Raw genomic sequence first — 13,333 nt, forward strand, 5'->3', positions numbered from 1 at the left:
TAATTTTCATAAACATGTATAGTCCGTGAACATTACCAGACATCACACTATTCACTTAGTATTCAAAAACGAGAAATGACTAATAATTTCATTGAAGCGTCTCCAGTAGAATAAAAATAACAATAATTCTCTCTATTCTTGGACTTTGAAGTATTTGGATTTATAATTTATACAAATAATTCTCTCTATTCTTGGACTTTGAAGTATTCTGATTTATAATTTATACAAATAATTCTCTCTATTCTTGGACTTTAAAGTATTCTGATTTATAATTTATACAAATAATTCTCTCTATTCTTGGACTTTGAAGTATTCTGATTTATAATTTATACAAATAATTCTCTCTATTCTTGGACTTTGAAGTATTTTGATTTATAATTTATACAAATTTTTGTAGAAGACAAACTCACAGTTACCCCACTTACACAAATTTCTAACAGATACATTGTATCTCTACTAAGACTCCTTAACAAAAACTTACAGTTTAAAATGTTAAGTATAAGGGTTGATAAACGCCAAAAGGTACACAAATCAGCTAGTACCCAACATTTCATTAATACTTCATTAATATTTAAGTAATTTTACTGCATTAATTTTCATTAATATTTTTTAAAATTTATTAAATGTCACAGACCCTTATAAGATATGCATATTTTTAGGACAGCTAATTATTCCAGTATTTTACTATAAGTAAAATTAGGGGGACTAAATTAAATTACAATTGAGTAATCAATAATTGTCGTTGAATAATCTACTTTTTATTAACTGTGTGTTATTTGTGCTCACGATTATTTCGGTAAGACGAATTCAAGACAGTAGCCTACTCTAACTTTGTCTTTTTCTACTTTGACATGCATGTACATATATATGTGATTTATCATAATTATAACAAAAAAATATTATAAATGAAGTGGCCAGCATAAGGGTCTGTGACATCTAATAAATTTGAAAAAATATTAATGAAAATTAATGCAGTAAAATTACTTAATTATTAATGAAGTATTAATGAAATGTTGGGTACTAGCTGATTTGTGTACCTTTTGGCGTTTATCAACCCTTATACTTAACATTTTAAACTAAGTTTTTGTTAAGGAGATTTTTGTACCTTTTGGATAGATTTTCTTTTTTGTCCATTTTGCAAAGTTACATATCTGCTTTACAGATTTTTTAAAATTTGGAATAAACAATTCTATCATTATAATCTGTTAAGGTGTTATGTCGGAACCGTAACTACCACTGGAGAGATCTTTTTAAAGAATGATTATAGTTGCCGTCCCCAAACCATCCTCAATAACAATTTTTTTGAAAAAGCGTTTTGAATAAAATAGGAAGGTATTTCTACGTAAATAGCAAAATTAAACTGCGATTTCAGTACTTCCTTTTAAGAGGAGTAAGAAAAATAAACTGCAAATTCAGACAAAGATTTTGAATCGAACGGCAATTTATTGATGTAAATAGGTTCACTCATTGATAATTTTAACGATTGCAATACTTCCTCTTAGTAGGAGTAAGAGCATGATGGCACTACACAGCCACGTAGAGAAGCTTTAAGCGCTTCTTCGTGCTAAATTTTATCAAAATCGGACTAAGGGTTATAGAAGTATTGGTATTAGTTTTAGAAAGGGCCTTATTTGGGTGGGGCGAACTCCCCTCCTTATAAGGCACAGCGTCGAGACTTTCAAAGTGCAAATCTGTACAAAATTTCGATTCGAATGACACTTCATTCATGAAAAGCGGTTCACGTGTCGATAATTTGAAACGATTGCTATACTTCGCCTTAATAAGTGTAAGAACAGATCGCCGCCTTAATGTTACGTAGGGGAGCCTTAACCCTATCATCCTACCAAATTTTACCAAAATCGGGCCGAGATTTACAGAGTAATTAGTAATAATAACTTAACAAAAACTTACAGTTTAAAATATTAAGTATAAGGGTTGATTAAACGCCAAAAGGTACACAAATCAGCGAGTACCCAACATTTCATTAATACTTCATTAATATTTAAGTAATTCTACTCATTAATTTTCATTAATAAGTTATTTTTTAGAATTTATTAGATGTCACAGACCCTTATGCTGGCCATTTTCGTCTACAAAATATATGTTCAAGTAGCACTGTAGATTGACTGTAATATCTAGTTATCTATAATAATGAAACTATTAATTACAGGTTAAAAAGAAAAACGTTATAAAAAATATAAAAAAATTATGAGGCTAAAAAATTCAAAACTTTTTTTTTAAAGGAACTTCACCAACATACATCAATGATTTTCAAAAATCGTCGGTTTAAGTTCATTCTTCGATTAAAGTAATTGTTATTTTATGTTGTAGTCAAACGTTTGTAATAATAGGTAATAATTATCTGGCTTTATCGCAAGTAACATAGTTTTCTTCAATTACATTCTCAATGTAGGTATTCATCCCACAATGTTGTATATATGTAATATAAAGTAAATAAGATATGCATATATTTAGGACAGCTAACTATACCAGTATTTTACTATAAGTAAAATTAGGAGGTCTAAATTAAATTACAATCGAGAAATCAATAATTGTTGTTGAATAATCTACTTGTTATAACAGTGTGTTATTTGTGCTCTCGAATATTTCGGTAAGACGAATTCAAGACAGTAGCCTACTCTAACTTTGTCTTTTTCTACTTTAACATGCATGTACGTATATATGTGATTTATCATAATTATAACAAAAAAATATTATAAATGAAGTGGCCAGCATAAGGGTCTGTGACATCTAATAAATTCTAAAAAATAACTTATTAATGAAAATTAATGAGTAGAATTACTTAAATATTAATGAAGTATTAATGAAATGTTGGGTACTCGCTGATTTGTGTACCTTTTGGCGTTTAATCAACCCTTATACTTAACATTTTAAACTGTAAGTTTTTGTTAAGGAGATTTTTGTACATTTTGGATAGATTTTCCTTTTTGTTTATTTTACAAAAATACATATCTGCTTTACAGATTTTTTTAAATTTGGAATAAGCAATTCTATCATTTACAAAGTTACATATCTGCTTTACAGATTTTTTTAAATTTGGAATAAGCAATTCTATCATTATAACCTGATAAGGTGTTAAGTCGGAACCGTAACTACCACTGGAGAGATCTTTTTAAAGAATGATTATAGTTGCGGTCCCCCAAACCATCCCCAATATCAATGTTTTTGAAAAAGCGTTTTGAATAACATAGGAAGGTATTTGTACGTAAATAGCAAAATTAAACTGCGATTTCAGTACTTCCTTTTAAGGGGAGTAAGAAAAATAAACTACGATTGCAGTACTTCTCCCTAAAAGGCAAAGAGGCAAAGATTTTTTAATCGAACGACAATTCATTGAATTAAATCGGTTCATCGATAATTTAAACGATTGCAGTACTTCCTCTTAGTAGGTGCAAGAGCATCAGCAACGTAGAGGAGCTTTAACTACTTATTCGAGCTGAATTTTATCAAAATCATACTAAGCGTTATAGAAATATTGGTAATAATAGTTTTAGAAAGGGCCTTATTTGGGTGGGGCGAACTCCCCTCCTTATGAGGCACGGCGTCGAGACTTTTAAAGTGCAAATCTGTACAAAATTTCGATTCGAATGACACTTCGGTCGGTTCACGTGTCGATAATTTGAAACGATTGCTATACTTCCCCTTAACAAGTGTAAGAGCTGATCACCGCTTTAATGTTACGTAGGGGAGCCCTAACCCTATCATCCTACCAAATTTTATCAAAATCGGGCCAAGATTTACAGAGTAATTAGTAATAATAATTTTGGAGGGGGCCTTGCATAAAGGGGGCTAACTCCTCTCCCATTCCATGTATAGGATCGAGAACCCCAAAAGGCACATCTACATAAAATTCCGAATCGAATGACACCTCATTCATGAAAATCGGTTCACGCGTTTAGGCGCTACGTTGTTTACAAAAAAGGTAACAAGAAGAAGAAGAAGAAGAAGAACAAGAAGAACAAGAACAAGAACAAGAACAAGAACAAGAACAAGAACAAGAACATTTTTTGAAAAAGTCGTTTTTGCTCATTTTCGGCAAATTTTTTCTCGAAACCTATTAAATCTGGGTCGTTACAAAACAAATACAGTGATAAAGGAGGGTTTGCCCTATAATTTAAAGAAAATTTGGGAATTTTATCTTTTATAGAAAACGAGAAAAAAATTGTCAAAGTTGGGTGTTTTTCAGCGTTACGCTTTTTCGTGCAGTTTTTGACGATCAACCCTTATACAACTGTCCTACCGGACAGTTTTAATTTTGGATGGGGCCTTACATAATAGGAACTAACTCTTCTCCCATTCCATGTACAGCGTCGAGACCCCCAAAAGGCACATCTACATAAAATTCCGAATCGAATGACACCTCATTCATGAAAATCGGTTCACGCGTTTAGGCGCTACGTTGTTTACAAAAAAGGTAACAACAAGAACAACAAGAACATTTTTTGAAAAAGCGGTTTTTGCTCATTTTCGGCAACTTTTTTCTCGAAACCTATTAAATCTGGGTTGTTGCAAAAAAATTACAGTTATAAAGGAGGGTTCGCCCTATATTATAAAGAAAATTTGGGAATTCTATCTTTTCAAGAAAAAGAGAAAAAAATTGTCAAAGTTGGGTGTTTTTCAACGTTACACTTTTTCGTGCAGTTTTTGATGAACAACCCTTATACAACTGTCCTACCGGACAGTTTTAATTTAGGTAATAATAATAAAATAAAACTCCCGGAATAAGAAATTTCACGAAATACAATCCTTTTTATGTCGTAGTAAAATATAGCACGATATATTATCAAATCGTTCGCAAGCTAAAAATAGTTGGGAAACATTGGTATTATGGACTAACTTTCTTCTTTATTCGATTGCAATTTTGCTAATTTCGTGATCAAAACTGCATTTGGTTGCTGTTTTATTACTATTAATATTAAATTAACAATTTTACGGTTAAACTGCAATTATGGCCATCCAACGCAGCTCTAAAACTAAAAAGAAAGTCTAGAGTTTGAGTCCTGTGCATAATAAGTGAAGATAAGATCCATAATAAATATGGTAGCAAGCAAAGGTTCTATTTGAATGAATAAATTCATAAGATTAAAACAGAGGTTCCATAAAGATAATAAACTTTATTGAACTGCTACACTGTTATAATTAAATGAGTAATTAACAAGCTTTTAAGGAGAAAAATTGGATAAACTTTTATATAGGACCTTTAATTTGTTTCCATGACCTTTTTAATTATATTATACATAATAAAGAAAAAACTTTCTTGTAATACATAATATTTACTTAAGAATAAATCGTAAGATGATGGCTCATTTTTCGATAGCTCTATTTAAGTTCTGAAAATATATTTGCTTGGTACATTATTAATTAGTACATGGTCTGAAAGGATGACTGAAAATTTTCTCAAGGAATTATTACTCAGGAAATTTAAGCTGCTAACAATTCATGGTTTTTGAAAACATTTATAGAATTTAATCCTGTATAATCAATAACTAGGATACTACCATTGGTGCTGATACAAAAGCAAATTTATTTATCTAGACACGAAATTTAATTCAACCATTCGTTGTCCAAAATTAACAAGCCATAAACATCGCACTAACTACATCACATCTTCTTCGTAATTTGAATTGTATGAATCTAGTACGGGGTGTTGGCGGTGGTGGAGGGGGTGGTGGAGGAGGGGGCGGTGGAGGAGGGGGTGGTGGAGGAGGGGGTGGTGGAGGAGGGGGTCTAGTTGTCGTGGGTCTAGTTGTCGTGGTTCTAGTTGTGGTCGTTGTTCGCTTGGTTGTAGTTGTGGTCGTAGTTGGCGTGGTTGTAGTTGTAGTTGGGATTGTTGTAGTAGCAGTGGTGGTACTTAGTGTAGATGGTGAATTGTAAGGGTCAATGGGATAATTATTATTGTAAGGGCCATAGGGATAGTTATTCATATCGTTGGGAGATTTTCTTGGATATTGATTATTGTTTGGTGAATATCTAGGATCTTGTGTAGGATAATTGATATTCGGATTTCCCCCCGGAGCATTGGGAGAGTAGTAGGGATAGTTATTCATATCGTTAGGAGATTTTCTTGGATATTGATTATTGTTTGGTGAATATCTAGGATCTTGTGTAGGGTAATTGATATTCGGATTTCTCCCCGGAGCATTGGGAGAGTAGTAGGGATAGTTATTCATATCGTTGGGAGATTTTCTTGGAAATTGATTATTGTTTGGTGAATATCTAGGATCTTGTATAGGATAATTGATATTCGGATTTCCCACCGGAGCATTGGGAGAGTCGTAGGGATAGTTATTCATATCGTTAGGAGATTTTCTTGGATATTGATTATTATTTGGTAAATATCTAGGATCGTGTATAGGATAATTGATATCCAGATATTCCCCCGGAGCATTGGGAGAGTAGTAGGGATAGTTATTCATATCGTTAGTATATTTTCTTGGATATTGATTATTGTTTGGTAAATATCTATGATCTTGTGTAGGGTAATTGATATTCGGATTTCCCGCCGGAGCATTGGGAGAGTCGTAGGGATAGTCACTCATATCGTTAGATTTTCTTGGATATTGAATATTGTTTGGTGAATATCTAGGATCTTGTGTCTGGTAATTGATATTCGGATTTCCCCCAGGATAATTGGGAGAGTCGTAGGGATAGTTATTCATATCGTTAGGATATTTTCTTGGATATTGATTATTGTTTGGGGCACAGTTTGAACCTTGTGATGGATAATTATTATTTTGGGGAAATGGCGTCTGTGGATATTGTTCGTGTGGGCCAGGACGTTGTAAAGGATAATTATTATTTGGGGGAAGTGGCGTCAGTGGATATTGTTGTTGGTTTAAGCCAGGACGTTGTGTAGGATAATTATTATTTTGGGGAAATGGCGCTTGTGGATATTGTTGTTGGTTTGGGCCAGGACGTTGTAAAGGATAATTATTATTAGGGGGAAGTGGCGTTTGTGGATATTGTTGTTGGTTTGGGCCAGGACGATGTGTTGGATAATAATTTTTTTGGGGAAATGGCGTTTGTGGATTTTGATTGTGGTTTGGTCCACAGAAAGTACTTTGGGCAAGATAATTACTATTTAATGGTTGGTTAGGGTTGATGTAATAGTTATCATTAGCACTTGTCTCTCTTTTATGTTTTTCAGATTTTGTGATTTTTTCGAATTTAGAGCTTAGAGATTTTGCTTTTAAACTGCTGAGATTTGTGTAGGTAGGTTCATTAAATACACTGTCCTCTTCGCAACTTTTTTTCACATATTTATCTTCATCCTCGGCGCATGTTCTGGGCGGATATCTACACTTTTTGCGGTCGCTTGTTGGCTCCGTAAGCGCCAATTTCATGCACTTTTCCAAGCACTTTTCTTCCTAAAACATTTGAATAATTTAATCTGTATTGAATTGCATAGATTTAGAGATGATAGTACTTGATGGAAATCTTTTTACTCCTTTGGCTCTCTTTTGTGATTCTGGGACCTTGTATGCCGTGGGCAAATATATTTAGAAAAAGTAAATACAAAATTAAGAACTTCAATAATTTTCGCTTTAAAATAAATTAACTAAATTAAACTTTAGAAAAAATTAGAGTTCTCATAGTGGAGGCTAGTTTTGAGATAGTTACAGTATTTCCGGTTTGAGTTAAGGGCACAATTTTATTTTTTAATTTTAGACTGCTTTTATTTTTTTATTTTATAGAAATCCTAACGATTATTGCTAACGACAAGGTCTTAATCGTCCCGGGAGTACTCGTTCATTGGGGATGAGGGGCGATTTTGGATTAAGTGCTGTAGAGTTGCTTCTTTCAACTCCTCTCATGAATAGAATCTCGTTCTTGCACAACATATAATCTTTGGCATTAGCAAGTCTTAGAGAGCACATCTATAGGTATAGTCTGAATTTGGAAGATGGATAATTAACAGGGAAACCGAATGCTTTGGATCTTAAGCTTAAAGATTAAATAGGGAACTTGTTTAGATTAGTTTCGTTTAGGAGACTTTTGTTTTCAGGAAGTAGTAATATTTACTTAAATTCAATTATTTATTTTCTTGAGTCTAATGGCCTAATGTGTTTATTTGAGTCAATTTACTTCTATATTGTTGAATTTGTTACTGAATTTTGTATAAACTTGGCAGTTTTCATAACATCTTTTTAGCGTATATTTGTCTGCTCTTGCTATACATGGATTGTTCTCCTTTAGTACCAAATTCTCGCAGTTTGAAACGCATTTTTCTTCCTGAAAAAGGAATACCAAAAGTCGTTTAGATTAGTTAGTGATAGATTACTTTATTTCAACACATATTTAATATCTCTGGAATGCAATCTCATAATAAAATTAAACGCTAATTTGGTTCCGATAGGCCCAATTTTAAAATCAGCTAACCTCTAGGGGGTAGCAATAGTAGGGAACAAGCAGAGTATTGCTGGTGTCCGCCGATGGACACGATTCCTTGCTCTGCAGTCAACACCCGAAGTCCAATTTAGCTATATTTTTCAATGCATTATTGTAGCTTTGCATATAAAAATCTTAGAGAAAATCGGTACAGCTAGAAACGAACAATAAATCAATTATAATATCTTGCCCAGCCTAATAATATAAAACATTGATAAACAGAATGCTGTTTGAACTCTCAGACCAATATCTCCTTACTACAGTTTATGTAAATAAATGATCTTAAACTTAAAATTGGGCTAAAAAGGATGCATTCCTCAAAACAGAATAAATTCATTGTGGACCCCCTTCAAATGAGTAAATTGTAATTTAAATAAAATTTCCTAATTAAATGAATTTGGAGCGTCTATTTATGCGACTTTTCTATCCGCAATTAAATGTTCTTTAACTTTACAATTTTTAAAACAAATGATGTTGGTTTCAATATTATATTTCTCTAATTTTCTCTAGCATTAAAATGTTAGAGTGATGATGAAGCTGGAAGGAAAATAAAAAAATATCTCTGGATATGAAAAATTGATGCAGGGTTGAACCAAACAATGAAGGATATATTTCGCAAACTGATTTAGCGTGAAAGAATTGTCCGAATAAGGCAAATATTGAAGCTAGTCAATGAGTAGACTTGTTTGAACTGAAAAGCAAGAGTAAGGCTTCTTCTCAGGCGGTGTTTAAATCTTGATGAAAAGGTATTTTTAAAATAGAGTGGATTGTCTGTTTGCAGGCAATTTGAAGAGTTGGTAAAGTATCCATAGTTGGCCTCTTACAATTCCATAAGGAAAACAATTTAATTAATTCATAACAATTTCTAAACGCTTAAATTATGTATCCTTAACAAAAACTTACAGTTTAAAATGTTAAGTATAAAGGTTGATTAAACGCCAAATGGTACACAAATCAGCTAGTACCCAACATTTCGTTAATACTTCATTGATATCATTTAAGTAATTCTACTGCATTAATTTTCATTAATAAGTTATTTTTTAGAATTTATTAGATGTCACAGACCCTTATGCTGGCCACTTCATTCATAATATTTTTTTGTTATAATTATGATAAATCACATATACGTACATGCATGTTAAAGTAGAAAAAGACAAAGTTAGAGTAGGCTACTGTCTTAAATTCGTCTTACCGAAATATTCGTGAGTACAAATAACACACAGTTATAACAAGTAGATTATTCAACAACAATTATTGATTTCTCAATTGTAATTTAATTTAGACCTCCTAATTTTACTTAGAGTAAAATACTGGAATAATTAGCTGTCCTAAAAATATGCATATCTTATTTATTTTATATTACATATATATAACATTGTGGGAAGAACACCTAGATTGAAAATGTAATTGAAGTAAACTATATTATTTGCGATAAAGCCAGATAATTATAAGCGTTTAACTACTTCATAAAATAACAATTACTTTAATCGATGAATGAACTTAAACCGACGATTTTTATTTAAAAATAAAAATAAATAAATAAAATAAACAAAATCATTGATGTATATTGGTGTGTTTTTTTTTTTAAAAAAAGTTTTGAATTTTTTAGCCTCATATTTTTTTTAATTTTTTATAACGTTTTTCTTTTTAACCTGTAATTAATAGTTTGATTATTATAAATAACTAGATATTACAGTCAATCTACAGTGCTACTTGAACATATATTTTGTAGACGAAAATGGCCAGCATAAGGGTCTGTGACATCTAATAAATTCTAAAAAATAACTTATTAATGAAAATTAATGCAGTAGAATTACTTAAATGATATCAATGAAGTATTAATGAAATGTTGAGTACTCGCTGATTTGTGTACCTTTTGGCGTTTAATCAACCCTTATACTTAACATTTTAAACTGTAAGTTTTTGTTAAGGAGATTTTTGTACCATTTGGATAGATTTTCCTTTTTGTCTATTTGTCTAATGTTACATATCTGCTTTACAGATTTTTTTAAAATTTAGAATAAGCAATTTTATCATTATAACCTGACAAGGTGTTAAGTCGGAACCATAATTACCAATGGAGAGATCTTTTTAAAGATTGATTATAGTTGCGGTCCCCCAAACCATCTTCAATAACAATTTTTTTGAAAAAGCGTTTGGAATAAAATAGGAAGTTATTTGTACGTAAATAGCAAAATTAAATTGCGATTGCAGTACTTCTCCCTAAAAGGCAAAGAGGCAAAGATTTTTTAATCGACAATTCATTGATTTAAATCAGTTCACTCATTGATAATTTAAACGACTGCAGCACTTCCTCTTAGTAGGTGCAAGAGCATGATAGCACTTCACAGCAACATAAAGGAGCTTTAACCACTTATTCGAGCTGAAGTTTATCAAAATCGGACTAAGCGTTATAGAAATATTGGTAATAATAGGTTTAGAAAGGGCCTTATTTGGGTGGGGCGAACTCCCCTCCTTATGAGGCACGGCGTCGAGACATTTAAAGGGTAAATCTGTACAAAATGTCGATTTGAATGACCCTTCATTCATGAGAATCGGTTCACATGTCAATAATTTGAAACGATTGCTATACTTCCCCTTAATAAGTGTAAGAGCAGATCGTCGCTTTATTGTTACGTAGGGGAGCCATAACTCTATCATCCTTCCAAATTTTATCAAAATCGGGCCAAGATTTACAGAGTAATTAGTAATAATAATTTTGGAGGGGGCCTTACATAAAGGGGGCTAACTCCTCTCCCATTCGATGTACAGCATCGAGACCCCCAAAAGGCACATCTACATAAAAGTCCGAATCGAATGACACCTCATTCATGAAAATCGGTTCACGCGTTTACAAAAAAGGTAACAACAACAACAACAACAACAACAACAACAATCACAACAACAACAACAACAACAACAACAACAACAACAATAACAACAACAACAACAACAAGAACAAGACCAATTGAAAATGCCGTTTTTGCTCATTTGCAGCAACTTTTTTCTCGAAATCTATTAGATCTGTGTTGTTGCAAAAAATTACAGTCATAAAGGAGGACTTGCCCTATATTATAAAGAAAATTTAGGAATTTTATCTTTTATAGAAAAAGAGAAAAAAATTGTCAAATTTGGGTGTTTTTCAACGTTACGCTTTTTCGTGCATTTTTTGACGATCAACCCTTATACAACTGTCCTACCGGACAGTTTTAATTTCTATTGAATGGCTGGAGAAAGGAGAATATATAAAAAGACAATTATTAAGAACAAATAAACTTATTTTTCAAACTCAGAATTAAGTTTAAATTCAAATTATAATATTTTTATGATCAATTACATTATCACGAACGGAATGAATTATTTCCATAATAAAACCTTTTAATGTTTTCGTTGCTAAAGTGGGACTTTTTCAATGTGCTCTCTGCAATAACTGCAGTACACTGCTTACATTAGCAAGCTATGTAATACAAAAGTTTAAAAAAACAATCTATCTCCTGTATCTGTATAACAGGGAATTCTGACTACCTCCCAATATATTTTGCCCAGCCTAAAGAAATTCCTATTACTTTACCTAAGATAATTCATATTTTAAAATATTTTGTTATGCTGTATAATTATAACTAGAAATTAGTAATGGCTTTAAATGCATTATTAACGAGATCTCATCCAAGTTGTACACATTACGTAGAATTTGTTTGTTCAGTGGCAGTTTCGATTTGTAATGCATCTGTTCTCTTATGGCCGAAATGACTAAGCATTTGGCGATACGAAAAATTCAATCCCATGAAACACTGCTCAGGTCCTTTACTGGATTAAGCTATCTGTTCTTTCGTTCGTTAACCAAAATGACCAGGTATGCTAAGTTTGTTAGCGAAAAATTACTTTATTAATCCTACAAATTCTCATAAGGGTTTTGAGCAATACTGAACCAGCTGCAGGTGAAAAATTCAGTATTTTTATTTAGAAAAATAATTTCGCATCGAGTTCATTACCTTTTTTATTTCGAATTTGTTTTTTATCCACAACTAGAAGATCCTATTATCGTCACATATGATAAGGTTGCAACCATTTGCATCCATCAGAACAAACCAAATTATCTTTGCGCTTGAATTTGATATTATTAATGACAAGGTTCCTAAACGTTTTCTCAAAATAGGATTTGATGCTAAGATAGACAGGTCAGTATTTATGCTCAGAAGTTTCTGAAACATCCCATGCCCCAAATTCAATCACCTAATAATTTAGGCTAAATTGCAAACAGCGTTTTACTTGTGCTAAACTAATTAACTCCTAATAAAGTATAAGTTCTTAAGTTATGAATAGTTTTGAATAAAAGGGATTCCCATGTTTGTGATAAAACAACGAAATACAACTAAGTAATACACATTTCTATGTAAGTAATCCATTTGAACTGCATTCATGAAATCAGACAGAGCTAAAAAAGTATGCATGAATATTCTTTATTAAATTTTTGACCACAATCCATATGCAGTAAAAAAAAAATATTTAAAGCTTAAAAAATATTTAAATAATATTCTACTTACTGCAAAAATGGCTAATAATTGTATAAATATCAACACCACGTACTTGGAGACCATCATTTGGATCTACGTTTGTGCCAACAGTTATTTATAAATCTCATCAATTTTAATTCATTTAAGCAATCTCCGTTTTCAAACAATAGGCTCATTTTTATTACCTACATTTATATTTAAATCGATCATTTTTAACAATCAATTCTTTTAACATTTATTACATAAACTCTTCACAATAATAACTTAATGGCAAATAAAATATTGCCAGAAATTGAAACAATTGCAATTTACTTTTTAAGAAATTTATTTTCTTATTCAATACATTTATTTTAAGTGTTCATATTAACACCGAAATTTAAATATTCACATTAAATTTTATTGCGACGTTA

General features: G+C 31.6%; 1 protein-coding gene across 1 annotated transcript; it reads right to left on the reverse strand.

Annotated features, from left to right (window-relative positions):
* Positions 1 to 4,792: 4,792 nt before the first annotated feature.
* On the reverse strand, positions 4,793 to 13,071 carry LOC141453261 (uncharacterized). Its single transcript, XM_074126241.1, has 3 exons — positions 12,954 to 13,071; positions 8,107 to 8,253; positions 4,793 to 7,388 (listed from the first exon to the last, which is right to left on the reverse strand). The coding sequence occupies exons 1-3, from the start codon at positions 13,008 to 13,010 to the stop codon at positions 5,592 to 5,594; spliced, it is 2,001 nt and encodes a 666-aa protein (XP_073982342.1). The 5' UTR covers positions 13,011 to 13,071; the 3' UTR covers positions 4,793 to 5,591.
* Between the last annotated feature and the right edge of the window lie 262 nt (positions 13,072 to 13,333).

The sequence above is a fragment of the Rhodnius prolixus genome, unplaced genomic scaffold (genome assembly GCF_049639745.1).
Source record: "Rhodnius prolixus isolate KJV_2025 unplaced genomic scaffold, Rpr scaffold_3, whole genome shotgun sequence".
Lineage (NCBI taxonomy): Eukaryota > Metazoa > Arthropoda > Insecta > Hemiptera > Reduviidae > Rhodnius > Rhodnius prolixus.

What these genes read in the sequence shown, in the direction of transcription:
- LOC141453261 (XM_074126241.1), bottom strand. Translation starts at nt 13,010, where the DNA reads ATGATGGTCTCCAAGTACGTGGTGTTGATATTTATACAATTATTAGCC. An exon ending in AATTATTAGCCATTTTTGCA is followed by an intron (nt 8,254 to 12,953) that starts GTAAGTAGAATA and finishes TTCCTTTTTCAG; the next exon opens with GAAGAAAAATGCGTTTCAAA. An exon ending in ACAAATTCAACAATATAGAA is followed by an intron (nt 7,389 to 8,106) that starts GTAAATTGACTC and finishes CAAATGTTTTAG; the next exon opens with GAAGAAAAGTGCTTGGAAAA.